This window comes from Poeciliopsis prolifica, unplaced genomic scaffold (genome assembly GCF_027474105.1).
Source record: "Poeciliopsis prolifica strain line A6 unplaced genomic scaffold, Auburn_PproV2 SCAFFOLD074, whole genome shotgun sequence".
Classification (NCBI taxonomy): domain Eukaryota; kingdom Metazoa; phylum Chordata; class Actinopteri; order Cyprinodontiformes; family Poeciliidae; genus Poeciliopsis; species Poeciliopsis prolifica.
Window position 1 is genome coordinate 1,310,808 of NW_026562449.1, and position 27,033 is coordinate 1,337,840.

The 27,033-nt window shown below is 41.6% G+C and overlaps 2 protein-coding genes across 6 annotated transcripts in view; one reads left to right on the forward strand and one right to left on the reverse strand.

Moving 5' to 3' along the window:
* Positions 1–2,222: 2,222 nt before the first annotated feature.
* Positions 2,223–6,488, forward strand: aarsd1 (alanyl-tRNA synthetase domain containing 1). Of its 3 annotated transcripts, none has more exons than XM_055021262.1 (12): positions 2,223–2,347; positions 2,622–2,789; positions 2,827–2,986; positions 3,588–3,645; positions 3,730–3,886; positions 4,627–4,743; positions 4,822–4,952; positions 5,036–5,102; positions 5,173–5,264; positions 5,921–5,975; positions 6,045–6,139; positions 6,230–6,488. In XM_055021262.1, exons 1-12 carry the CDS (start codon positions 2,309–2,311, stop codon positions 6,366–6,368), a joined length of 1,278 nt encoding a protein of 425 aa, XP_054877237.1. In that variant the 5' UTR covers positions 2,223–2,308; the 3' UTR covers positions 6,369–6,488. The 3 variants fall into 3 exon arrangements, with proteins under 3 accessions (XP_054877237.1, XP_054877238.1, XP_054877239.1); XM_055021263.1 differs by having other exon boundaries at positions 2,622–2,750; XM_055021264.1 differs by having other exon boundaries at positions 6,076–6,139; positions 6,230–6,342.
* LOC129352321 (myoferlin-like) overlaps positions 6,488–27,033 on the reverse strand; it is a 35,860-nt gene continuing 15,314 nt past the window's right edge. For all 3 annotated transcript variants that reach the window (XM_055021259.1, XM_055021260.1, XM_055021258.1), the window contains 35 exons: positions 25,080–25,257; positions 24,851–24,975; positions 24,059–24,168; positions 23,585–23,777; positions 23,295–23,450; positions 23,052–23,183; positions 22,453–22,616; positions 20,945–21,059; positions 20,479–20,581; positions 19,667–19,809; positions 19,386–19,556; positions 19,072–19,165; positions 18,907–18,984; positions 18,032–18,213; positions 17,540–17,698; positions 16,724–16,825; positions 16,485–16,646; positions 15,339–15,504; positions 15,188–15,264; positions 13,699–13,710; positions 13,517–13,615; positions 13,264–13,392; positions 11,811–11,966; positions 11,642–11,733; positions 11,395–11,565; positions 11,141–11,289; positions 10,926–11,065; positions 10,515–10,603; positions 10,335–10,430; positions 9,941–10,082; positions 9,762–9,861; positions 9,481–9,674; positions 9,164–9,273; positions 8,934–9,081; positions 6,488–8,405 (listed from right to left, as the gene is read on the reverse strand). In XM_055021259.1, the coding sequence (XP_054877234.1) occupies positions 8,367–8,405; positions 8,934–9,081; positions 9,164–9,273; positions 9,481–9,674; positions 9,762–9,861; positions 9,941–10,082; positions 10,335–10,430; positions 10,515–10,603; positions 10,926–11,065; positions 11,141–11,289; positions 11,395–11,565; positions 11,642–11,733; positions 11,811–11,966; positions 13,264–13,392; positions 13,517–13,615; positions 13,699–13,710; positions 15,188–15,264; positions 15,339–15,504; positions 16,485–16,646; positions 16,724–16,825; positions 17,540–17,698; positions 18,032–18,213; positions 18,907–18,984; positions 19,072–19,165; positions 19,386–19,556; positions 19,667–19,809; positions 20,479–20,581; positions 20,945–21,059; positions 22,453–22,616; positions 23,052–23,183; positions 23,295–23,450; positions 23,585–23,777; positions 24,059–24,168; positions 24,851–24,975; positions 25,080–25,257 (4,476 nt within the window). In that variant the 3' untranslated portion in view covers positions 6,488–8,366. The remainder of the gene's footprint in view (positions 8,406–8,933; positions 9,082–9,163; positions 9,274–9,480; positions 9,675–9,761; positions 9,862–9,940; positions 10,083–10,334; positions 10,431–10,514; positions 10,604–10,925; positions 11,066–11,140; positions 11,290–11,394; positions 11,566–11,641; positions 11,734–11,810; positions 11,967–13,263; positions 13,393–13,516; positions 13,616–13,698; positions 13,711–15,187; positions 15,265–15,338; positions 15,505–16,484; positions 16,647–16,723; positions 16,826–17,539; positions 17,699–18,031; positions 18,214–18,906; positions 18,985–19,071; positions 19,166–19,385; positions 19,557–19,666; positions 19,810–20,478; positions 20,582–20,944; positions 21,060–22,452; positions 22,617–23,051; positions 23,184–23,294; positions 23,451–23,584; positions 23,778–24,058; positions 24,169–24,850; positions 24,976–25,079; positions 25,258–27,033) is intronic.

Consider the following 27,033-nt stretch of genomic DNA (forward strand, 5'->3'; position numbering starts at 1 on the left):
TTTGTGTTTTGTGGTGTATGATGTTAATGTTCTGTCCGTATTTTCGGTTATATTTTATAAATGAACAGTCAACAGATAAAGTGGACGCGCTGAAAAAGGCAGATGGAAAAGAATGGCATTTTTGTTAACGCCAGAAGATGGCAGCATTGAAGATATTCAGCATTGAAGATATTCAGCATTGAAGATATTCAAGAGGGATATTTTTGCTTTATATAGTATGGAAGCCCGTTTTGTTTCTGCCACCCTGTTAAAAAAAAAAAAAAATCTCATTATAATGAGATAGTATCTCAGGGCACTGTACTTCCAATATTCCTTTTCAATCTGGACAGATGTCCAGTACTAGTCAGACTCCTGTCATCTACTGTAAATTTCAATAGAAACAGAGTTAGAGCAAATATTATTGTCACTACTCGACGATTAGTAGTTGTTGTTGGTGTTCACCTGGACAACAGACTGAACTTGACACCAGAGAGACAGAGCAGAATTTGTCTTATGAGGAATCAATTAGTGTCTTTTTGTTTAACCGGTCAAAGTGATTGAGGTCAAAGGTCTCATTTTCAACAGTGACCTGTTAACAAAATGCTGCATATCTTCTATAAATCTGTTATCTTTTCTCACATGCTTTTGGGGCAGCAGTATCAGATCCAGGAACTTACAGCTCTAAAAGCTAATAAAGAAGGTTGGTTCTGTTGGACCTCACTGCAGCTTTTGACGCTGTCGACCAGGACATATTACTGAATAGACTGTAGAGTTGGGTTGGACTCTCCGGTTCGGTGCTTGACTGGTTTGAATCTTACATAAAGAACAGGATTTCTTTGTTTCAATTGGAAACTTCTCATCAAAGAGGTCAAAGGTCACATGTGGGGTACCCCAAGGTTCCCCCCCTCTTATTCAATATTTATATTCTCTCACTAGCTCAGGTTATAAAAGGAAATAATATTAGCTACCATAACTATGCGGATGACACACAGCTCTACATCACGATGTCACCAGGTGACTCTGAACCCATCCAATCACTGAATAAATGTTTAGAACAGATAAATGTGTGGATGTGCCAAAACTTTCTCCAGCTGAACAAAAATAAAACTGAAGCCATTGTTTTTGGACCTAAAGAGGAACGATCTAGAGCTATAGATCTATAGTCAATGCACAGCTTCAGTTATTACAACTAAAAACTAGTGATCAGGCCCCAAACCTGGGAGAAGTGATGGACTCGGACTTGAACCTTGCGAGCCACATAAAGGCAATTACAAAGTCGGCTTCCTATCACCTGAAGAACTTCTCCAGGATTAGAGGACTAATGTCTCAGCCAGATCTAGAGAAACTCATCCATGCGTTTATCTTTAGTCGCATTGATTATTGTAACAGCGTCTTCACTGGCCTGTCCAACAAATCAATCAAACAGCTGCAGCTGATCCAGAATGCTGCTGCTCGCGTTCTCACTAGAACCAGGAAGATAGACCACATAACACCAGTCTTAAAGTCCCTCCACTGGCTCCCTGTAGCTCAAAGAATAGATTTTAAAATACTGTTGTTAGTTTACAAATCACTGAACGGTTTAGCTCCACAATACATTAAAGATCTGCTGTTGTTGTATCAACCTTCCAGACCTCTCAGGTCTTCTGGTTCTGGTCTGCTCTGCATCCCCAGAACCAGAACCAAAAGAGGAGAAGCAGCTTTCAGCATCTATGGACCACAAATTTGGAACAAACTTCCAGAAAACTGTAAAACAGTAGAAACCCTGACTTCCTTTAAATCTCAACTAAAAACACATCTGTTTAGAATTGTACTTGAAATGTTATATGTAACAATGTGTTATTTATTCTATGTTGCATGACTTTGTGTTTTTGTGTTTATGATGTAAAGCACTTTGAAATGCCTTGCTGAAATGTGCTATACAAATAAAATTTGATTGATTGATTGATTGATCTGAAGATGGTGGTACAGAGAAATACTTTTTTAATAAAATGAAGAACATTGAGGATAAAGAACATTAACTTATGTTATACTAGTTACTTCTTTAATTTACCTCTGGGGTTATACAAAATACGTATTCTTGAATGGAACTGAACAGATAGACACTGATGTATTGTTTCGTCCTAAGCAAATAGATAAAGGAAGAGTCCGACTAGGTGCCAGCCAATGACAGGTATGGCTCCTTTAAGAAATGCCCGACGAAAGAAGAAAACTCGAAGTAGTTAAGTTTGGACCACATTGCGACCCGTGCTTCTGTGACATCTGTTCGCTGGATGTTCAAACGAGTCTGCACCACTTTTAGACTCAGCTTTCGCCTCTTAAACAGCCCAGAATGGCTTTCCAGTGTCAGAGAGACTGTTATATGAAAGAGGTACGAGTCTCTAAATCGGAAACTAAACTAAGCATCCCGGAAACATAACCTTTAAATCCTGCTGGCGCTACTAGCATGGCTGCTAAACTACTGTAGCTAAAGCTAACTTCACGTTTATTTTCAAGAATTAAAGATTTTTGTCTATTTGAATTCTGTGTTTATATTCATTGTGAATAGCATTTACTTAATGTGTTGCTCTTGAATAAATTGCAACATTGCCATAAAAAATAGAAAAGTGTTGCTGGCTGACCCGTTTCCATTCATTCGCTTTCAGTTTGTCACCTCTGTGGTGTCCTGCTGTCCTGCGGAACTGAAACACGAAGTGAATGGAAAGAAAGAAACCCTTAAAGGTTTTAATGTCCTGCTCCAAGATACAATCTTATTCCCTGAGGGAGGAGGACAAGTAAGCGTGGTCATCATTAAGCTTGCTCCACCACTGCAAGTGTGTGTGTGACGCTATTTTCTTAATGCTCTCACAGCCAGACGACCACGGTCTGATTGGAGAGGTTCCAGTTTTAAGGGTGACCAGGCAGGGACCGGATGCTGTCCACTTCGTGACCTCACCTGTGGAGGTGGGTCAGGAGCTGCGTGTGACGGTAAACTGGGAGAGGAGGTTTGATCACATGCAGCAACACTCAGGTGAGGAAGAGGAGGATCGGGCAGCAGGGTTTTAACTGCCCTGAGATACAAATGCTCTCCAAAAATCAGTGACGTGCGATCAGGGGAGGCAGAGGCTCACCTGTCATCATGAAAAAATAATATATAATGATAAAATAATTTATATTTGCCTCACCAGCTGTGAACCTCACCACACGTCACTGCCAAGAATGTATGGATTTTTCTCCTTTTGTCCACTTGTGTCCAAATTATTCTCAGCATAAATCCAGCTGTTCTGTTTCTGGACTCAGAGGTTTGTGACAATACAGCATCACGGAGACTGAGCAACACAGCAGACAAGTCAGGGAGGAAGTCCAGTCCTGACAGAGAGAGCCATTTAGCAAAAGAAAAACATAGGAACACTGAGAGATGACCCAGAGTCCATGTGTAAGAGGCATGAGTTAGACTCATCATGTGAATGTAGCGTTGTCACTGGGCTGGTGGAAAGAATGGATGAGGAAGTTGGGCGTGATTGGATGTGAGATTTTCATATTTGTTTATTTGTCCATGAAGAAACACAGTGAGCCGAGATTGTAACGTAAAAAAGTTGTATGTTCTAAGATAGAGTTTTCTTCTTCCTTAGGCCAGCATTTAATCACAGCACTGGCAGACGCAATGTTTGGATACAAGACCACTTCCTGGTACATCATCGGATCAGTTTCACCGTCGATAGACACCTGAGCATTTCCCTGGTCTGATGTCATTTCCTCTCTCCCTCTCTTCAGGGACTTGGGCCGTCACAGAAGCACAATCGAACTGGACACTCCATCAGTTAAAGCTGCACAGCTTCAGGAACTGGAAGAAGCTGTGAATGAAAAGATTCGAGCTGGGATTCCCGTCAGTGTTCAACTCCTTGATTTAAGCGACCCTGCTGTGGAGAAAGTGCGGACACACACACACACACACACACACACACTGGCTGTACTCAGTAGCTGTGTTTCCATTTACCATAAAATTGCACAAATTGTAATTACAAAAATAAGTTTGCTTTATGAAAGCACATCAACACACATTTTTGTTAAGTTTTTGCACAAGACCTGAGTGGGTAAGTGGTCATATTGAAACAGATGGATTTTACAAATTGCAATAGAAACACTTTTCACAACAACAGTCGGATGTTACTACTGGCAAAAACGATGGAGACCCCAGGAAGTAGTAGTAGGATGATAGTTTTTGTGTTTTCTATGTTCAGCTGGCTCCACCAGAGCTCTCACAGCATCACAGTTCATCAAAAGATGCTGCATATTTGAAGGTGTTGAATCCAAAAGTCTTCTGTAAAATCGCTGACTATAATTTCTCCAAAACGGCGCATACATAACCGCTCCCAAGTAGGCAGGGCTTGTCGCTCCGACACCTGAATAAGACGCCAAGGTCTCAGCTTATGCCTGAAATATGAATGTATGTTACTGTTTCAAAACCACAATGGGGACGGACATCATGACTTATCGCACGAACAAACTTATTCACGTGATTTTAATTTAGTTTCTCATTGAATAAAAACACTGCAATTGTGAAAGTTTTTATTACATTAGCAGAATACAGACAGATTTGGAAACACAGCAGTAGATACTGAGCTCTTCAATCAGTGATTGAAACGTGATCATGATATTTGTGCAAGCCAGGTGAGAAGTCGGGGGCTGCCAGACGACCACGCAGGGCCTATTCGAATCATCGACATGGAGGGCATTGATGCCAACATGTGCTGTGGAACCCATGTGTCCAACCTCAGCCACTTACAGGTGACTCCCATCACTCAGACATCAGCCGAGGTGGTTACGATAAAAACTTCTCATGATTTTTTTTTTTTTAAATCTTAGGTCATAAAGCTGCTGGGAACAGAGAAAGGAAAGAAAAACAAAACCAACCTCATCTTCCTTACAGGGAATAGAGTCCTGAAGTACGCGGAGAAGAGCTACAGCACAGAGCGAGCGCTGGTCTCTCTCCTGAAGTAGGTTCAAACTGACATGTGTGAAGAATTCCCACAATGCAAAGCTCAGAGATGAAGACATAGTCTTGGTCATGACTCCACAGGACGGGTCCAGACGAGCACGTCGAGGCCGTGGAGAAGATCCAGAAGTCTTTCAAGATGCTACAGAAGGTAGGAGTTCAGCTTCTATTTGAAGCTGCAGCGCTGAGTTTTTATCCAACCTATCAAAATCTGTTTCCAGAGCAACCTGAGTCTGCTGCGGGACATGGCCGTCCTTATTGCTCGGGACTTTAAGAACAACCCTCAGAGAGGAAACTTCTTCAGCTTTCACAAGTAAGATAAACGGTCAACATAGAAAACTGTTCATTACAATCAGAAAATAAGGATTTATGGGGGGATTTTATTGCGATTTTAAATTGCGATAAATGATAATATTGGCATTTTGAGACCATTTTCAATTAATCTAATGCTAATTGCATAATGCAAGTACAGCCTCTCAAAGGTCAACAAACTGTAATTTCAAAAGTACCTTTAACACAGGATCCTGACATTTTAAATATACCAAAACAATAAATAAAATGGATTATTTAGTCCCTCAACAAAATTAACAAACTACTTTGCACCAAATGTTTGCAGCATTTTTCAAAATGGAAGCTTTACAAACATATTAAAGGGCAATATCACATTATTGCTCTCATTTCAATTTATCACACAATCAAATTACTGCTTATTGCCATAGGCTTACTCAGAAGCTTTGACAGTGGATTAATATTTCAATGTTAAAATGGCATAGAGATATCTCAGTAAATATCGTTTTTCAGCCCATAGTAGCAATGTTATCGTTTTGGGGTTCTTTTGTTTGGTTTTTTTAATCAGTGCTTCCCTAGTTTGCGTTCGTAACAGGGAAATGTGCAAACTTTGGGGGGATGAATAAAAACCTTTGCAATGCATTAGAAATTTCAATAATTGAAATCTTCCTCTAACTACAGAAAAGAAGGTGACAATGAGTTCATGAACATCATCGCCAATGAAATAAACACAGAGGTAAGACCTCCACCTGTCTGCTTCAGTCCTGCCTGATAATCCTGCAGTAATTGTTTTATTTGCCTGGAGGAAACTCTGGTTTTCCTCACTGTTGGAGAAGAAAAGGGAGCCGGATTGTTTCTCCTCGCTGGACCCAGTGGAGAAGTCACCGAATTAGGCCCACAGTAGGAGGAGATTCTGACATGTTACTATTGTATTTAAAAAAAAAAAAAAACAAAAAAACGAACTATTGAAGACGCCTTTGTTCTCCTCAGGATTTTGGAGTTGCTCCAGGGAAAAGGGGCGGGGAAGAGCGGGCGTTTCCAAGGCAAAGCCAACAGCCTGGCACGCAGAGAGGAGGTGGAGGCTTTCCTGAGGCAGCGCTGCAAACGGCACAACACAGAGGAAGAGTAATGCCTGCAGCAGAGAGCGCCCCCTGGAGGGAACCGCAGCTCCGCTACGACCTTAAACCCCAGAAAAAGATGTTTACAGAACGTTAAAATAAAGTCACATTATTGCAGTGGCATACTTAGAACATTTAGAAAAGTCTGATCTTTATTAAGGAGCAAATTTATACATAAACAGTTTACAAAATAACTGGCACAACTGCTGTCGCCTGTTCTGTTGAAACATGTTTGGAGCCCACAGGGTGTATGAACAGCTTCTCTAGATTCTCACAGCTGTTCTATCAAATTTCGGTCTGATGGAACAGAGAAGGTTCAACCTGTTTAGTGACTCATTACCCCCCTGATGGCCCACTTGAGTTCACCACCATTCTATTTAAGATGTGAAAGTTGTATTTCTAAGCGTTCATAATGGCAGGCCCTGGATGCTTTGCCCTCAGCATCACAAGTCTCTCGCCGTACTGAGGTGGTAACAGGCTGGGCTGTATGAGGTGTGGCTCATCTGAGGACACGGCTGCAGCTAAAGCTACAGTTTAGCTTGGCATGCGGACATTTGTAATGTTAGGGGTTGCTACGGCAACCACAAGATGCCACTGCATGCTGCAGCTCTGTGACTGTTTGGGATAGTTTGTCACTATTTACACCCATAAAACATAGAAGTCATGAATTAGACATTTCTTAAAGAGTCACAAAAATAAAATGTGTTGCATTATTTTGTGAAGCACTTCTTTTTGTGGACTTTCTTAGAATATTTTCTACACATTTTAGTGATATTCTGCAATATAGGAGTTCATAATAGAGGTCTGTACACATCTTTACCAGAGATGTCAGTTTGTCTATTTCTGTATGTAGATATGAATTACTTTGCTGAAATACTGGAGCACTTTTCTAATGATGTACATATTTGTATGTGGAACTGACAGGTGGCTCCTATAGCCATGAAACACAGGATGATGGTTCTGAATAGAAATGTAGCCTCCGTTTCAAGTAAACTGTTTTTACAGTGCACCATCTGAGCTGCTTTTGCATATTCTTTCTCTATGTGAAACATATTTAAAAAAACAAGACCTGGTTTGCAATGAGATATGAAAGAACCACAATATATCAGCCACAATTCATAAACCTCTAAGCTGAATGAATATTTTAATAAATTAAGTTGAATTTCAATGAACATGCATCTTTGAGACTTAAAATTTGAAACTTATAACCAGTTTTTCATTGAGCTCCATCAGTTTCCCATATCTGTCTGCAGATATAATAAATCAGAGTTAAACGAGCTGCTTAATTTCACTGTCATAGTAAAAATGTCCATAACTGTGGCTGAAATCTTCTCCAGTGTTCAGCCTCAAATATTTCCTCATAATGTAATGAAAGAAATCCTGAAGAACAAACCTAATTTTCTCTTCTGCTGTCATATTTGCACAATAAATAGAGATTTTATTTGAAACTTTGAGTCTTTATTGTTATTTTTCCTCTAAAATTGTTTTCCATTCATGTGAAAGTGATGCGGTACAGCAGCAAGTGCCACTGGTGACTCATTCAAACAAATCCTCTGGAAATATTTCACTTTCATGCAAAACATGTTTAATATTCCTCTCAAAGAAAAGGGGCTGACATGAAGGAACGGTTGGGCACAACAACGTCAATGAGAAAAGTCAGGAAGACGCCTTGTAATGAAAGGATGACTTGTGATGGACGTCTTAAATCCATCTCAGTGACCGAGTGGAGAAAATCGTCTCCATACAAACATAGAACCAGAACCCGTGTTCAGACCGCATGGACATTACAGCGATTCAACCACCTGTGGTTTTAGGCTGCATTGCAGCGTGAGACGTCAACAGTGTCTCATTGTTGTCGCCTTGAAGTTGTCTACATCAAATACACATTTATTATGGTAACAGTGCAAATATGCAAAAACACCCTCCTCAATAATAAAAGACTGTCAGCTGTGAAAATAGAAGCTAAACCTGTTTAGTTTGGCTGAGTGTTCAGTCGGTGCGATCCGCTGTCACTGGAGTGGCTTCACGATCTTCATGGAGATGTAGTTCTGAAACACAGGAGTTGAGACGGGTCAGCACCGCTCCGGTACCTGGACTGTATCATGTGGAGCATTTTTCATAAAGACATGTAGAAAGATTTTCAGGTAGAATTAGATATCACTGAAACCTCACTACAGATTCGTCTCAGCAGGGCTGATGCTCAACTTGGATCAAATGTTCAAACTTTGTCACGTGGGTCAAAATGACCAAGTCAAAAGTAATAGGCAGCCAGATCAAAAAAAAAAAAAACACAGAAATGTCTGCAGTGATTAATAAACTAATCATGCTGTATTTTAATTGAAAAACTCTGCATATTTTTTTGCAGGTTATGACTATACATGTTTGCCATATTACACGCAAAGGCTATGTGAAAGCCTTTACTGTACTCAGTTTAACAAATTATTCAAAACAGATTTGGTTGAACTAGTTTGGGTAAAACTCACTGAATATATATACATCAAGAATAAAATGACCAAAAAAGAAATAGTGTGGTTATTAAAGGACATATACTTTCATGTTATGCAATTTGTTCTTACTGGTAAAGAGTACAGCAGGATGGCGAGGAAGAGCACGACGATGATGAGGATGATGAGCCCAATGAACACCCACTTGAACCTTCTCCATACAATGAACTTCATGGTCTTGCAGGGGTTAGTGAACCAGAAGAAAGAGGTTTCTGGACGTCTGGTGAGGGAATAAAGCAGCGTTTGAGCGTTTGAACTGAAACCCATCTCATTCTGTACAGTTTGGTTCGGTGCCGTCTTACTTGGGAAAGTCTAGCTTTGGGTTCATGTTGGGTTCGTCCCGTCCTTTTCCTGCAGGTCTCTCGTCTGCTTCTGCTTCACTCACAATCTCCAGCGTCATCTCCACTTTACCCTGCCGAGATGAAAACGTGAACAAGGACTCAGTTTGAACCAGTCTGTTCACAGATTCTCATCAAAAACTGCTCTACAAACCTCACTGGTCCTCTTTTTACCAGCACGGTTAGAGTTACACCTCAAGGATTTATTTTTATCCTTCATTCAAACTCCTCACAAATTTGTCTTACAATGCAATTTTGTTAAAGAAACAATGCATGCTTACACCCAGTACTCTCTTCCCGTCCTGTTCGATGGAGCAGGGCCACCAGCCTCTGACTGACTGCTGAGCAAACAGAGACTTGGCAGTCGTCAGTTTGTCTGGCGTTCCGATTTCCAGATTGTCCATCATGTCCAGGGAGCATTTCTCTGGAGTTTTGGCAGGAGGGACCAGCTTGCGTAAATCCAGCTCCAGCGTGCCTGAAAACAAGGGTCAACAAGTTTTGTAGTTTCCACAGTTATGAATGTAAAAACTGTGTGACACAAGGTGCAGTTTTGGGCCTTTACCCAAGTAATCGTCCAATGAGAACTTGTCGTTATCCCATATCTGAAGCAGCAGCTTGGGAGGAATCCTGAACTCTGTATTGTCAAGACTCCAAAAGTTTTCCTGATGCAGAACGAATACACACAGTTATATTCATTCAACAAAGCCGGTCCACTTTACGAAAACCTTAAGCACGCCTTACCTTCTTGGAAACGAGGCAGAGCTGTTCAGCTGGCAGGTAGTCAAAGCCAAAGACAAACCGCCAGTTGAAGTTTCCGTCTCCATCCAGAGACCTGTAGTGGACATCAGTCTTCTGTTTGTCCTCCTCCATACCCGGCATCCAGCTGCCACAGAGAATAATGGAACTTGTACACTCATGTCCTTTGATGCTTTGATTGGACAACAGCCAACACTTAGAGAAATACTAGGCCAACAGGTTTGAATTGACTCAGGAAGTTTTTCTACATTCAGTCTCAAAAGAACATAATAGTTGATTAAATGTCACTGTGTGAGCAACACCTTGACCACAAGCTTTCTGTTGCCATCAACAAGAGCCAATAAGGTTCTTGTTGCCATCAGAACTGACTGTAGCCTACCCTTTCACGTAGATATCGCTCATGTTTTCTCCCGTGATGCTGGTTTCATCCAGAGTAACGTCGGTGGTGTTCCAAATGACCACTCGCAGGAAGAACCTGAACATCAGCACAGGTCGTAAGGTCAGGTCAGCTCGGCGGCGTCATTGTGCGTTCAGTGAGGGAGAAACATTGGCGACTTACTTTTTGGGTTTGCGGGGTGTGATGTCAAAGGGAGGACCAGGGAGCCCAATGCTTTTGGGGAAGACATCTACCCACATCTGAAGCCTTCCCTTTAACAGAAAACATTATGTAATTTGACTATATTCAGATTAGATTTTTTTTGTCAAGGTAGTCATACCAAAATAATCCTTCACATTTGTTACATGACCATGAAATTTAGTGTCGTTATTAGGACTTCAGGAAGTGACAGGAGGATTATACAGAATATAGTCAACAGATTTGCACATTGGTAATAGAAATGCAGTTACTGAGTCTGCACTGAATTTTCTTAAGGGGCTGAAAATAAATGGAGTAAAAACCTTTCTGATTTTTACTAATAAAACAACTTTAAAAGCCTTGCATGATTGGATTGCTGGGTAACTGCTGTCTAACCTGAGACAGATTTGGCTGGAAGGAGCTGTAGAGGGTCCTGCTCTCCACATGTTCAGGAACGAGTCCCTGTGTTCTGAGGACATGCAGACAGAGGCGTTCCCGCGGCGGGCCCAGGTGCTGGTGAATTTCTGTGTTGCTTTCTTTACGACAAAACAGAGTTTCATATCACTTGGTTGAAACGCGCGACCTCTTCCTGCATCGTTTTAATCTCTTACCAAACTGAGCCAACGTGTAATCTTTTCCGTTGAACGTGAGCGACGTGCCGTTGTCCTCTGTCCTGGGCTTGGACAGGCCTTTCAGTCGGGCCAGGTTCTCCAAGATCTGAGACGGCTTCAGCTGATCCCGCCACTGGTTGATGCCAGAGCTTCGAAGACACAGAATCATATTTCATCCCTGTCCATAAAAGCTCTTCGGATGTTTCACTGCATGTGCAGATGATACAAATGAAGGGGGCTGTCAGTTTGCTCACATGCAGTAGGTCTGAGGAAGGCCGCAGTAAGAGTTGTATCGAGACAGGAAGCGGTTCTCGAGGTCGATCACCGTCTCGCCGACCTTTTCGTCACGAGTCAGGAGATCGTAATCGTACACGGCGATTTTCAGGTCCTTGTCTTGAGGCAGGAAACACGTCATCTCAAACATCCTGAACAAGAGGAAGGTTGAAAAATGATCAGCGTGACGCTGGGGGAATGATGAACAACAAGGCCGAGTGGATTCACCTTCCAAACACAGGGTTCAGGGTGTTGGGCAGGTAGTTATCTCTGTCGTCCACTGTGTTTCTGCCCACTGATATTTTAATATACGGGTCACACTGAAAAGACATAAACCAAGTTAAAGCAGAGGAGACCATGAGCATAGTGAGGATTTTTTGCTCAGCTCCATTCTCACTCTGCCGTTGTTGTCTTTAGGCTGTAGGTCAGTCGCCCGAACCACATAAATCCTGACCAGACACTCCTGAGGTCCACTTTCCGGCAACTCTCGGAACTGCCGGGGCGGGGCAGCAACGCTGGGGTCATCTGGGAGGGCATACACTTTGAACGCCCCCTAGAGGCAGGAACAGGGAAACACAGATGAGCTCAGGAGAGCATGGTAGCTTCCATAAAGCTAACCACCACCAGAAAGTATTTATTATAACACAGAATGAGATGCATAGCAACAGTACATTTGTGAAAAAGAAAAAAAACCCACTGAGGGTCAATGAATGACTATTGATGAATATTGATGAGCTTCTTCCGACCCCTTCCTTTAAGTTTGTTAGATTTTATACAGAAATTAGATAGATGAGAAAGAAACAGAAATAAGAGAAAAATGAGGGGCAAGACAAAAAAAACCCAATAAATTTAATACATAAAATAATGATGATGTTCATAATATAAGTGAGAATGATATGGGATTTATACCAAATGTTATTTTCCATTGAAATGTGTTCAATATGTCAGAACATGTCCTTGTTTGCCAGTTGAGAATTGTTTAACATTGGAAGTAATCATTTAGGATCATTAAAAATGACTGAGGTGTCTTCTAATAAACCAAGGCATTGTGATAATGAGATGAAACATCACAATGTCTCATTATAATGCCATTTCTTTTCAAGATGGTGGAAAGAGACAAAGTTACTTCCACCTGGAAAGCCTGAGCTGGTCTGTAGAGCCACAAAGTGCATCTATCTGGTGTATTTTGTGCACAATTTCTACATATTTCAAGCTGAACCAGGTTCATTTCATGCAATTTTTAAATTCATTCTTTGCAATGAATTCGGTGGAGTATTTCACTGGGTTACAAAAACTATTTTTTGGAAGTTGTCTGTTTTTTTCAACTGAATTATTTGTACCATTGAATCAAAAGATGGCATCTATTTTTCTCAACCAGGTCAGGTTTTTATTCTAATTTAGAGAAATCTGATCTGACTAAATTGATGACATTATCAGTTCATTTCTGTTGATATTTCTCATCCACAAAAGGTCTTAAGAGAAAAAAAGATGTTTTCTAATAGTGTGTTTAATGAAATGTTACAAACGTGCATTTCTGTAAATTGAATAATAAACACTGATGAGGGTAAATACATGTGAATTGAATTTTGCGTCTCTGTCTCTTTTCTGTCCACCTGCAGAAATACAAAAATTTGTCCATCACTGATCAGATTCTCCACACATGAGATCAAGTCATGAATTTTGATGCTCATGTTGCTCCATCATTCAGAAAGTTGACCTGATTGAGCAAAAGCAATGTGATTTTTGGATTCTGCTCATAAACATGACCCCAAAACAGTTGAAAACCTCAGGCAGTTGTTTTGGCTGTGGGCTAGCGTTTTATTCTGAACATGTTTTGGTACCAAACCGACCTTGAACTCTCCAACCACGGTGGGGTCTTCGTCCCCGTTTTCGTTCTTGCCTCGCTGCAGTTTGAACGTGTTGCAGAAGTCGGTCAACCCTTTGAAATCGTTGACGTTCTCCAACTCGCAGTCATACACCTGAAAATTTGCACCAACATTGAAGACCAATCAGAAACCAATCAGAAACAGCTCATTGTCCTTCACAATGAGCTGTGAAGGGTTCACAGCTCATTATGTGTGAGAAGAAATCAAGTCTGCATACTTTAAGGGTGTCGTAGCCTTTCCTCGTGTAAGGGCCGCATTTCTCCTGGTCTCCAACTGAGGCGTAGAATTTACTCCACCAATCAACCGTTTCCTTTTCCTGAAGTGCGGTCGAGTTGCATGATTATCTTGGCAGAGTTAAATGTGAAATCAGAACTTGAAAGCTAGAATTGTTTGTCTCACCTTTTCTGTGTGCTTTGAAGACAGACGGGATGAGAAAAAAAGGTCAATAAATGAGTCAGTCATGGCATCATCATCAGAGGACTCGCATGGCGAAGGCGATGTGGTGAAGGATTAGTGAGCATTCCTGTTTTTATGATTGATGGTACAAGGGTGTAACAAGGAAGGGAGATGCACCTCTGACAAACGTCTTCCAATTTTATCAGGTTTGACCAATCAAAGATTTAAAAAAGGTTCAAGCTAGAGTTTAGATTTATAGCTGGATTTGATTCAAAATTCAGAAAAGGATGCGCCAAAATGATCTGATTGGTGTTCGAGTTGGACTCGCGCTTCTGTGGTGCATTTTTCAAGAAGTGCCCAGTACAAACAACACAGAGGAAACTAAATGGAAACTTGTGAAATAAAGACGTGTTAATCTACTTTTAACAGTCTAAAACGTGCATTACCCTGTTGAGGAAACAAAGAACGGTGCATTAAACTACTAATCTAAACATGGCCCTGATCCACCCCTATCAAATGTAACCAGAGGATTTATGCGCCACTTTACAAAAAAAAGTACATTTCGACCAAAAAAAAAAAAAACTAAAAAACAAAAAACAGAACTGTTGAGATCTCAGATTTTTTTTTATAAAACTAATTTACATTTTGAGATTAATCTAATCTCAAAAAATTAATATAGGAGAAAAAAAAATAGAGTTTGACAAGTTGAACTTTCGTGAGAAAAAATTAAATTCTTTAGATTAAGCTCAAAAATATCCCAGAAACAAAACAAAAATAAAAATAATAAAATTTGAGTTTGAAAAGTCAAAAATGAACACTGTGTTTACAAGTGACAAAATACAGGTGGAAGATGTTACAGCAACTACTCAAATGGTGGTTTAAAAATAAAACCAGAAAAGCTTAAAAGTATGCCACGTTTACTTCAGGCTCTAATTAGAGTTAATTAGTTGGGTTGTTGGTATTTTTTAGGTCCAACCTAAAAAACAAAACAAAAAAACAACAGCAAATCAAATGTTCACACTAATGAAATCTTGAAGTGCATTTCACCTCATTTACTTAGTACAGTAAATACAGCAGTTCTATGAAGACCCCAGTAGTTGGTAAAGTGACAACTGGATGATTTCTGGCTGTTTTCACCATAAATCTGGACGAACTGGAAGAGGCCAGTCATCCCATCAGGGAGCCTTTGCTTCATGTTACACCCTCGCTGTGATCAAAATGACTCAGTGTGTGGATTAAAGCACTTCTAGATATGTTTGGTAAATCAGCCGTGGTGTGGATTTCAGCCATGTCACCGTGAAAACTACAGGAAGTAATCATACATACAAACGGGAAAGTTGGGGAAGCCAGTTTGTTGAAAGCTGCAGACATACTGTATAAACACTGCAAGCCAAAGCATTGAAATCTGTCAAAATTTGACACTTAGGAGCCAAATTTTGTTTGTGTTTAAACTCAAAACTAGGAGGGTCAGAAAGAAGAAGCTGGCATTAACCTGCGTCTCCAGCAGCGGTCGGCCCTCATCCATTGTGATGGCAACATCTTTCCGAGGCGCAGTCATCATCAGAGCCACTGTTGGACAGAAACGAGGAAACATTTTTTCCCACGTCTGGAACAACTTGTCGACTTGAGGAACTGAAACTCACTCTTGGAGGCCCTGGCTCCCTCGGAAACGATGACGTACGGGTCGCATCTGAACTCCTCCAGAGAGGTGATGGTGCACTGACCAACCACAGGCTTCCTGCCAAACGGCCGGTGGTCGATCACCTTCACCACGATGGGAGGAGTGTACATCTCATCCTTTGGAAGGAGCTGAGAGGGAAAGAATAGCAAACAACCTGAAGCTTTAGGAAGAAGTTTAGGATTTTATATTTAACAACAAAACACTGAGGTGTCGAACGTCATCCATGTCCTCTTGCCACTTGTGCTTCATCCAAAAACTGATGTATTTTCATACAAAGTAGTGTGTAACTGAAGAGGTAGTGGTAAGCTTCGTAAAGAGGTTTAATTGAAAAAACACTGGACATAAAGACTAATGATCGGTAAAGTCCAGTGACTTTGTTGTGTGCTAAATGCTGCAGACATTTCCTGGTTGCAGAGTTTGGAAGAACACATCAACATATTTTAAATGTTTTTATGTCCAGTGCTTTATAGATTAAACCTTTATAGCATAAAAATGCATTCATTTTCTCTCTTTTTGGTCACAACTATTAAAATAAAAACATCAGTTCATCTGTTTCTTTTTTGAGTTTAATGCAGTTTGATAAGAAGTGTTAATTGGAAAATATGTGACTTTTTTCTGCAAAGTGCCTCAAGGCGACATTTGTTGTGAATTGATGCTACCGTGTGTGTGTGTATATATATATACACAAACAAAATAATTGCAACTGTATGTGGAAAAAAAAAATAAATAAAAAGGGAGGATTTTCCCTTAAACAGCCACCTGGTAGAATTGTTCAAAAATTTTCATGTCATGACTTAAAACAGTTTGTGTACAAATTAGTAAAAAACCGTAAAAATGTCTGAAATGCGACTGGTTAAATGAAGCCCAACGTTCAACTCCCGAAAAGTAAGAAACACCAGCTGGCTTGCACAGGAAAACAGACGCCAACCGGGCCGAGGGGAGGGAAGAGGGGAAGAAAATAAAAATTTAAAGGCACTGTATGGCATTTGCCAATGAATGGCAATGAGATATATATATATATATATATATATATATATATATATAAAAGTTGAATTTCTTAAGGACCAAACTGCTACAGTTCAAATATTCCTGTTGACAGCCTCATTACCACTTTGATGAAGAGGACAGAGCCAGGAAAGTTGGGGCTCTTCTTCATGTTCTTGATCACAGCAGTCTCCACCCGCTGGCCTCCGCACTCCACCACCAGGCTGGGGGAAGACACCGCCGCCAGCTGGTACGTCTTCATGTTCCTCAGACCCCACGCCAGGATCTGGAGACCGAGAGGAGAGTTGGTTACACAGAGAGAAGGGGAGCGTCGATGGACCGGCGTCTGCCGATGAGCCTCACCTCCACAGCTGTGAGCTGCACCACCGGCCGTATCCCCTGAGGGACCATGTAGAGGTTCTCAGCTCTTTTTGGGGGAACCAGAGGAAGATCCCCCTCACCCGACTGCAAAAAGACAAACTTTCAATGTTTTGTTTCCAGGACTGATTGTAGAGAGACAAAAAGGGAATAGGATGAAATGCCAATTAGAAAAATATAAAACTTCTTGCATGACAACTGAATTCAGGGTTCATACAGGTTTCACATTTTAAAAAATGCATTCAAGGCAATAAAATAAACTTCTAAGAAGAATTTGCATTTTTATGTTGCACAAAATACTTTTTAAGTGCAAGTTAAGTTCAAATGTAAAAGTCACAGTTATCTGGTTAGTAAGTTTTATTAGCAGATTAATCCTCAGTATAATTAATAGAAAAGTCGATTGCTACAGTAATAGCTGCAGCCTTGATGAAGAACTTGACCAAAGATCAACATTATTGCACCAAATTATCCTGACATTATGAGCTAATCTCATCATTTCATTGTTGTTCACAGACTGAAACAAAAAAATCATTTTCCTGTTGTGCTTTCTGTCTTTTCCCAGCATTCTCCATTCCAGTCGCTCAGACTGCCAGCTGTGAGAACATGTTACCTCCAACCCTCTCAATTTAAAAACAGCAAGAGATGTTTGGTGTCAAGAAACAAAAACTGCATTGGCACATTTGGTGTAGCAGGTAATTCAGACCAAATGCAAAGCAGGAAGCAATGCTCCAGAATTTCTAAGAATGTAAAGCAACCCGTTTCCCAAAGATGTTCAGATATTTGTTTTTTGATGAATCAGACCTTGTCTTTAAGGATGAGTTCAGCAGCCACCAGGGCCTCCCCAGACCTCTGGCCCTTCTGGATGACGGGGTGCCACAGCAGCCTGGGCGTCTGATCCATCCCAGAGTTCAACTTCACCAGCGGGACGCAAACGCTGCGGCCCAGCTGCTCGTCCTTCCCCTGCACACACCATCACATGTGTCACTTCCACAGAGTTCAGCTGAAATCCCCAATAGCAGAGAACCAACGAGGGCCTGAGAAAACTCCCGCCGGGTCACGGATCTATTCAGCCACAGTCACACCCATTAGGAGGGGAAGAGATGGACATTGTTTTTCCAAGGAAATAATATATAATAAAAGGCCTGCTGAATCTGTCCTGAGGAAAAATTAGCCCTTGAAAAGTCAATTTTCAGCCCTATGAAAGTTCAGCATTTGAACAATGCGTCTACAGTTTGAAGCCATTTCATCTGCAAATGGGATCTTTCAGTCTTTCAGCACCACCATGCAGCCTACCACTTGGTCGCTGTCGAAGAACTCCAGCACCACGTCTGGAGGATTGGCCCCGACATTCTTGGGGTCTCCGTAAATCTCCACATCGTTGAAAATCAGAGTTTGGTCCCAGGTCGGGTTCAGCGTGGCTCGGAGCTTCTCGGTCGTCTTGCTGACATGAAGGAAGGAGACGTGCGCGTACGGATCTGTAATGCAGGAAGACATGATTTTACCTCATCTTCATTTGCATGGGTCAGTTATTAAAAACACGATGACTCGCCATGTTAGAGAGGCAGATCTGTGGCGGACATGATGGTCAACTGCTTCTCTCCAGGTAACTTCAAAACTTGGTCTGTGATACAGTCCCATCAACTGACTAGCTTTTGATTTAAATATTTTGTTTAATTTGTAGCTAAAAATTGATTTTACAAATACATTTATATTTAGTTTATTAATATTTTGTTTGCCAACTAAATATTTAGCTTCAATTGAGATATTTTCTTCAAATATTTAGCTCAGACCTAAAAATGTAGCCATCAAGCTAAATATTTAACTCATGACTAAATATTCATGACAGAGATAAATATTTAGTTGGTAAACTACATATTTAGAAATATGTAGCTTCAAATTTAATACTCATTTTAACTAAATATTTGCCTTGTGAATTTTATCTGGAACTGCACATATTTATGAATGTATGAACATGATTATAATATAACTTTGAAAATGAACATTGTTTATTTCCCAGGCTAAATAAACCAAATATTGCAGTTAATATTTTACTGCGTCACTTTTCAAACGCGGCCCGGTAGCAGAGCACCGTTTGACCTGCTGCAGAAGCGATCCTTTAATCTCCTGACATGGATCCATGTATCTTTTGCCCACAGATAAAATCTTACCAGAGAAACTGTCTTTGTCCATAGACTTCAGGTTCCTCGCCTGGTAGAGATAGACTCGGAGGTGGTACATGTACGACCCTACAGAGGTGTCAAGGAAAATCAAACAAATTCTCATCTGACTCTTCTGTCCTGTGGTTTGTCATGTTCTGATTGTCTGTGACTCACTGTCGAAGGAGCAGGACACGGTGGGGGTGTTGGCACCAAACAGCTTGGTGGCGTCGCCTTTGGAGCCTTTCTCCTTGTCCTCTGTGTCGACGCCCTGCAGCCCGAAGCAGAAACATGCTTCAGCGCCGTGTTCATGTCACATGGCAAATACAAGCCAAACTGCATCCGAGGAGCCGGCCTTTCATTAATCACAGGTAAATATTTGATGAATCATTAAGCTCACAGTCAGTTCCTGCTTCCTCTGAATTACCAACAGGACTGTTTGCTACTCTAAACGAGAATCTGTCTGTGACGGCGGATCCAGTTTCACTCACTAATGCGCCCTCCAGCTGAAAGATGGCGCAGGCTCCCAGGCGATCTTCAGGTGCCATCTTTCTCCTCCAGCGCCGTCGACGGAACGAGTCCGAGGAGCGCTCGTTTCGATGGAATTTCCAGCCAATCAGGGAGGAGAATTCCCATCCGTCAGGGTCACCGTGATCTCTCCTCTGTGCATTTGAGAACAAACATCTCAAGGTGACAATTTTTCCTTAAATGGATAAATGCAGAAATGCATTTCTGACAGTTTCTACACTAATCCGCGGCATTGGGTGCCAACCTCCGGCGCCGCTCCGGCGGGACGTGCTGCTCTCTTTCGGGGCCGGACCAGCCGCCTCCGCCGGTGAACGTGGTACATCTTCTCAGCAGGGACCCAGGATCGGGGCTTATCATCTGGAGGAATGGTCACCCCGTACTCCCAGCCTGCACAGAACACACACACACACACACACTCTCTAATGTTATTTCAGTTTTTTACCCCTGTATTAACTGACAGCCCTTTGCTGCAGAGCTCACTGCTGTACAGCTCCACTGAAATAAACGTATATTTATATGTGATTGATTCATTAACCTGCCTTCACACATTCATTTGTGTTGCATGCAATTCTTAATTCATGGAATCTAAATCGCCAGTGGTCTGCACTTAAATTATATAGCTTTTATACACAGAAATGTTTTATTGTTGTTTTTTTTTGTTTTTTTTACATATTTCTTAAAACTGTTAGGGATAGGTGGAGTTGTGACAGAATGACAATTATCTCAGAGGAAAAAAAAGAAATCAAGCTATTTTGCTCCCTTCAGAAACAACCAATCAGAGTCAGAAGGAGGGCGTTAGCGCTGTCAATTACCCTAGAATATGCGCTGCCCTCTGCTTCATTACTACAATGATGATAGATGAACAGTTTTCCTGTAACTGTAAGCTGTTCCTTTGCCATTACTTGAGGTGATTGTCAGCGCTAAGCCCCTCCTCCTGGCTCTGACTGGTTGTTTCTGACTGACCAGCTGTGTATTTCTGCAGGTGGCAGTGGGAGCACTGATTAGATCAAAAGCTCAGTTAATGGAAGTAAAATGACACATTGTGAGTTTCTGCACCTTGATCGTCCACAGCTCTGTTGATGTCCACCGTCCAGCTGTCCTCCCACGTCCAGCCCGGAGGACAGTCAAACTCTTTAGGGTTTCGGCTTTTCTCTCCATTCTGCCCAACACACAAATCGGGTCAGCTGAATTTTCATAATCAGGAACGTGCATCTCTTTTTTTATTTTTAAGCAACTGAGTAACACAGAGATCATCCGCAGTTTAATATTTAGTCAATATTAAAGCATCCAAGTTTGTGTATTTTTGCCGTAGAGATCCTGATGGTGTGTGTGTGTGTGTGTGTGTGTGGTGTGTGTGTGTGTGTGTGTGTGTGTGTGTGTGTGTGTGTGTGTGTGTGTGTGTGGGGGGGGGGGGGTGTGTGTGTGTGTGTGTGTGTGTGTGTGTGTGTGTGTGTGTGTGTGTGGGGGTGTGTGTGTGTGTGTGTGTGCATGCGTGCTCTGCGCCGCAGCTCGCTGCTCTCACCACGTCTGTGTACGGTTCCGAGGCGGCCTTCCACTCTCCGCCCGGGAAACGGCTCTCGTTCTGGAACACCTCGTCCATGAACTCTGTGTGTCCGGCGTCTGCCTCGGTTAGCAGGCTGAAACAAAGCCAAACCATCTTTCAACAAAAAGAACGTATGCAAATATTCAGTGAAGTTGGGTCAAAATGAAATAATGCCCTGAGGCAGAGGGGTCAAACTCATTTTGGGCCACATATAAATTATGACGGTTCTCGTGGGTTTTGATAAAAGCCATTAGCAAATGAGTAAAATATAAATCAATAGCTGTGTCTACATTCTGTAATTACTTCAACATTGAAAGTCTTTCCACATTGATCAGTCCCTCCGGGATTTCATGTCTGTTTTTGAGATTTTTCTTTGCAATTATATTATTTTTAAATTCAAATATTTAAAAGGAATTTTGCAAATATTTGCATTTATACATGACATTACATGTGACTGTTGTACTCACCACGTCAATCACAGACAATAATGTGACATTAAGTAGAGCTGAGTGTAGCAGAAGTAGGAAATGCTGCTACCTGCAGATTGGGAGTTAGCTTTTTTTTGCGGAAAATTTGCAACAAACACAATTCTGCATAAGCATGAAAAAATGCGGGTTTTTGTTGATTTTGGCACGAATTTCTACAATCCTGGGATTGTGAAAAACTGGAACCGACTGACTGATGTAATTTGGTGCCTGGAGACACACGGGGAAGCTTTAAAAACAGAAGAAGTTTCTACGGAAACGACCATGAGGGAGGCAGAAATGCTTTACTTTGATTCCAGTTAGGATTAATTTAACAGGTTTTCAAAACGACACTTCCTCCTGACGCTTCCCCACAGCGCTGCCTCCTTTACTGCGACTAATTAAAGGGGCGGTGCACAGGCTGCTGATGCCTCTATTCTCTGATTAATGAGAAGTAATTATCTGACACGAAGCCCTTTGTCACCTCTTTGATAAAAAAGACAAAAACTTCTTGTATCTCTTCTATGGCTACCTCACAATCATATTTTTTGTTAACAAACCTGGTTCTTTTGAAGTCTATTTGACATTATGGGATTGGTCAAAACTCCCAATATTACAAGCATTACAACAGACCCTGAAGTATTGCTCAGTGATGTTGACAACATCCATTTCTTTTTATCAAGACAAACTTGTCTCATTCATCTCCTCAGAATGCAAGAGAGCCAATAAAGCTAGCTCTGTTAGCCACATCATAATAATGAGCTGATTTCGTTTTGGGGGGATTTCATCAAACATCAAGACTGACTGCTGTGGAAACCAGAACTTCCAGCTCACTGGTACATCCTGCTACATACATCAAGTCATTTTCTGTGGAATGAGAGAAATGTGAACAAAGCAGAGGAAGTGTGGCCCATTAAATTTAGTCCTGGTGAATAAAATACGTTTTTCTGTGTTGAATTGACTAAATAAGCAAAGACGAGTTCAGACAAACTTGTCTCCCGTCAATAACCCGTATGTTCTCACGCTTTCTCCGGGTCGATGAACCAGTCGGACTCCCACTCCCATCCTCTGGGTGGCATGAAGTACTCCTGCTTCAGCTTCAGTTTTCCTGTCACATCGGAGAACTTGTGGCGGCCCACCAGTCCGGTGGTCCCCCAGTTCCCGAACACTTTCGCCTGGTTTTCATACTGCAACACAGCAGACGACAAGGCGACTGAAATCTACTGCACAGGCATGTATATCCTGAAACATTTATTCATTTTCTCTTTTATTACCATACACTTCTATTTATTTTGTTGACATTTATGCAATTATGTTTGGAGCTCAGCTTCATATAGCGAGAGTTAAACGTTTGCCCACATTACAAAGAAGAGGATTGTACTCTAATCGGGAAGTGAAACAAACTGAAGGAAGTTGGCTGCATATTTAGGAGCATCATAGTAAAGGGGGCTGAACATGATCATACACTTCTCAGAATTTACCTCTAAAACAATCTTGAACAGTTCAAGTGTTGTTGATAAAGTAACTTCCAAGCTGGATGAAACTTTAAATTGAAACCTTTATTTGAAAAAAAAATGTAATAAATAATTCTCCTTAAAAGCTCTGTTGTGGAAATCTCATACCAGTTCAGCAAACACACTGAAGGTTCCCTCTGAGAATGCGTTGAACCTTTTCTCATGTGCAGAGAGGCCCAGCCACATGTTGACCCTGACCTGAACCGGAACCTTCTGGCCTTTGGTCTTGTCCATGGGGTACTGAGGGCATGAACACCACAAAGCTTCAACAAGATGATGAAGAAAGTGGCAGTTCACAAAATCTAACAGGAGAATCTGGTCCAGCATCTCTTTCCCCCCCGCACTGTGTACCTTCAGGAAGATGGTCCGAGTCTGGCCACAGTGCTGCCCACAGGCCTGCTCGCTGTAGGTGGAATAGATGATCTGATGAGCCGGGATGCGGCAGTAGGCCACACGCTTCTCGCCGCGCAGCATCCAGATAATCACGTCAGGCATGCTGTTCTGGGGCTGCAGACAAGAAGAATGTTGGCAGGGAAAACTTTGGCCATATTAGGAGTTTTTGAAATAATCCCTGAACACCAGCCGGAACACCAGCCTCAAACCTCAGGGCTTCCTGTGTGTGTGTGTGTGTGTGTGTGTACCTCATCGGCCAGCTGGTTGAGCTTGTCTGCCCAGCTCTCTATGTCCGCCAGCGTGTCTGGGATTTCCCTGGCCTCCTCTCTCATGCGTCTCGCTGCCACCTTGATGGATGTCAGATCGTTGTCTCGTAGTTTCTTGATCTGGATGTCCAGAGTTGTCAGGTTGGAGCGTCCCTCCAGGTCAGGGGTGGGGAAACTCCACGAGGACACACACAGTCGGTCACAATCATTATTACCTTTGTAAAATAGTCATTTTCTGGCAAAAGTGACTTTTCTTGTTTGTCATTTTTTTACTTGGCAAGAAAACAACACAGGCCATTATTTTAGGAAGGTGGCTTTACTTTGAATCTATTATGGTCAAAGTGAAACTGGAATAAACCACAATTGAAACTGAATATGTAAATATTTTACAAAAAGTCAGGTTAACAGGAGCATCTCCTATTGGACAAGCAGGTAATGGATCCTTTCTATGTTTACCTGTCCAAGTCTTCAATCAATTGATCGAGTAACTTCATCCACACCTCTACCAGCTGGCTGTCGGGAGCTTTAGCCAATATGGCGGTTTTAAATGCATCCAGGTTGGATTGCTAAAACATGAAACACAGAACATTGAACAAGCAGCTCCCTCTCACATATTCTCAAATCAGATTTAAAGCTGCTGTGTGCAACTTTAAAAAAAAAAAGTTTTATTTTTACATAGTTGTTAAAACTGTTACCATGTTGTGACAGCATGGGACAAACAATATGTGAAAAAGATTGTTTCACCTCCCTGTGCTTCCATAGGTGTCTGAAGAAATGCACCGCCTCCACGTCAGAAACAACCAATCAAAGCCAGGAGGCGGGGCTTAGAGCTGTCAATCAACTTTGCGTTCTCACTGCTAACTGTGCTAATGGTGAAGAAACAACCTATAGTTATAGGAAAACCACTTATCAGTCAACATTGGTTGGCCATGCTAACTAGACTTAGCATTCAGGAGAGGCTCTGTTGACAGGGAGAAACTCGAGTGGGAGCAGAAAACAAGGGGAAGAGGTGGGGGACAAGATTGACAGTGCTAAGCCCCGCCCCCTGGCTCTAATTGTTGTTTCTAGTTGCATTTTTTCATCCATCTCACCTTATGTTGCTACGACATAGTAACAGTCACCTAAATATGCAAAATATTTTTCTTTTAAATAAAAGTTACATACAGCAGCCTGTACACAACAAGAAGTCCCAACAAAATAAATATGTTGCATCAGGCGTTTAGTTAGCAAAGAAAACACTGATGTTACCAGGCGGTGTGTGATGTAGAGGATGATGTTGACAGAATCGAGGCGGTGACCAATGTCCTCCCAGAAGGACGTGAGAACAACCACTGGCTTAGTGTTTGCCCAGGGCAGGTAGTAGTAATGGTTACCTGGGAAACAGAACCACAGGTGAGTGAAGCCTTGAAGCGTTTCGTTTAGAGATTTAGACTGTTGGTGACATCAGTGACTGTAAACAAAGAGCTTAATCACGTACCATCAAATACAGCACAGCTGTACTGGGTGGTGGAGGCCAGGGGTTTACAGGTGGTGTCCAGTTTGTTGCCGTAGTTTCCAATGCTGACCTCAAACTGGATGGGTTCACCAGGTTCCTGAATCATGGAGGCGCTGTGGAAGACTGCGCACAGACAGTATTTTCTTCTTCGCTGGTATTTCTTAGAATGGGGAAGAAAAAACAGTATGTTAACTTTGATATGATAAAATGCTAGTTATGTTGTCGAAATGATGAATAAGTTTTAACGGTAACTAGAACGGGATGGTTTTTAGCTTGAAACTTACATAATTTTACCTGTCAATAAATGCATTAAAACAAGTTCTAATATGCTATGCTAGGTATGCTAACAACACTCTTCATTGTGAAAGTTACTATTGTGGGAATACATCTCCTGTTTCAGCAGTTGTCAGGAGATAATTAAAAACTAAGAAGCACAAAATATGTTAGAATTTAAACTAAACTTTCCTGCCCGACAAGAATGTCAGTTTTAACACAATTCAGGGCATGTTTTCCAGCTATCTTATGTTGTAAACATAAAGCAGGGCTCTCCAGATCATGTCCTCGAGGGCCAGGGTCCTGCAGGGTTAAGATGTGTCCCTGGTTCAACATACCTCAGTCAAATAATCAGATCATTACCAGAACTGATTTGCCAATAACCAGTCAACTTCCCCAGCCAGTCGTTTGATTCAGCTGTGTTGGACCAGAGACAAGCTGAGGGACCAAGCCTGTGTTGGACCAGAGACAAGCTGAGGGACCAAGCCTGTGTTGGACCAGAGACAAGCTGAGGGACCAAGCCTGTGTTGGACCAGAGACAAGCTGAGGGACCAAGCCTGTGTTGGACCAGAGACAAGCTGAGGGACCAACCCTGTGTTGGACCAGAGACAAGCTGAGGGACCAAGCCTGTGTTGGACCAGAGACAAGCTGAGGGACACTGGCCCTGGAGGCCTGGATCTGAAGAAACTTGTTCTAAAGCCCAGATTAAAGACCAGGATTTAGTCTGATCCAGGAGAGCAAAGTGATGCGCCGCTCTGTTCATGTGCAGCTCTGTCCAGCTGAAGACAGAGCGATGGAGCATGAGGGGCCTCCTGAGGGGCCACAAGGCTGCAGCTGTGATCTGGTAATCTCTGGCTTCAGGTAGGTCCCTGTTGTTCATCATGTTGGGGTCCAGGGGAGGGGTCATGGTTATAAAGTTGATGTTTTATTGCTTTTGAGTTTTTAACCTCCATCGGAGTTAAAGAGTTTATGTAAGGAATATGTTTACAGTTCATATTCTGTCCTTAATGCTCTTATCTCTGTTAAAGACAAAGCGACTGTTTCAACTGTAAGAATTTTCACACAGTGTGACATCACCAACTGATTCATTATACATTATTTTGGCGCTCAAAACATAGTACCTAGAACATAAATATTTCTGTTAGTCATAGCTCTTAAAGAGAAGCCATAATAATATAAAATCAGTTTTCTTTCACAAAACAAGATATTGAAATAATGTTTGATTTTTTTCACCAGAGTAACCATTAAAACTCCAAAAGAATGCTACAAGGTTATCAGACAAGAGAAAAGAACAGCATAGAACATAACTGTACTATAAAAACTAATTGGCAAATATAATTTCCTCTATAAACTCATTCCAGGCAACAAATTTGCAATTTAAAAGGGATAATATTATGTATTTTCCAGGCACATATTACTATCTTACAACACTATCAAGTAACTGTTACCTTCAGTTGTCATAAAATTATCAGTTGCCAAGAGTTGTCAAATACAACTTTAAAGAAATTTGACGCCTTCGAAGTGGGCCTCTGTCTCTTTAAAAACTGCTGCTCCTTGTGAAACTCCGCCTTCAGCAAGTCATACAACATGGCTCCTCTATCACTTTTATAACATTTTTACCAGTGTTGGACAGAGAAGCATCTCCTATAATGAGCTCAGCCAA

Coding starts and splice junctions, on each gene's coding strand:
- aarsd1 (XM_055021262.1), top strand. CDS start 2,309: ATGGCTTTCCAGTGTCAGAGAGACTGTTATATGAAAGAG. Junction 2,348..2,621: donor GAGACTGTTATATGAAAGAG/GTACGAGTCTCT, acceptor ATTCGCTTTCAG/TTTGTCACCTCTGTGGTGTC. Junction 5,976..6,044: donor CCAATGAAATAAACACAGAG/GTAAGACCTCCA, acceptor ATTTGCCTGGAG/GAAACTCTGGTTTTCCTCAC.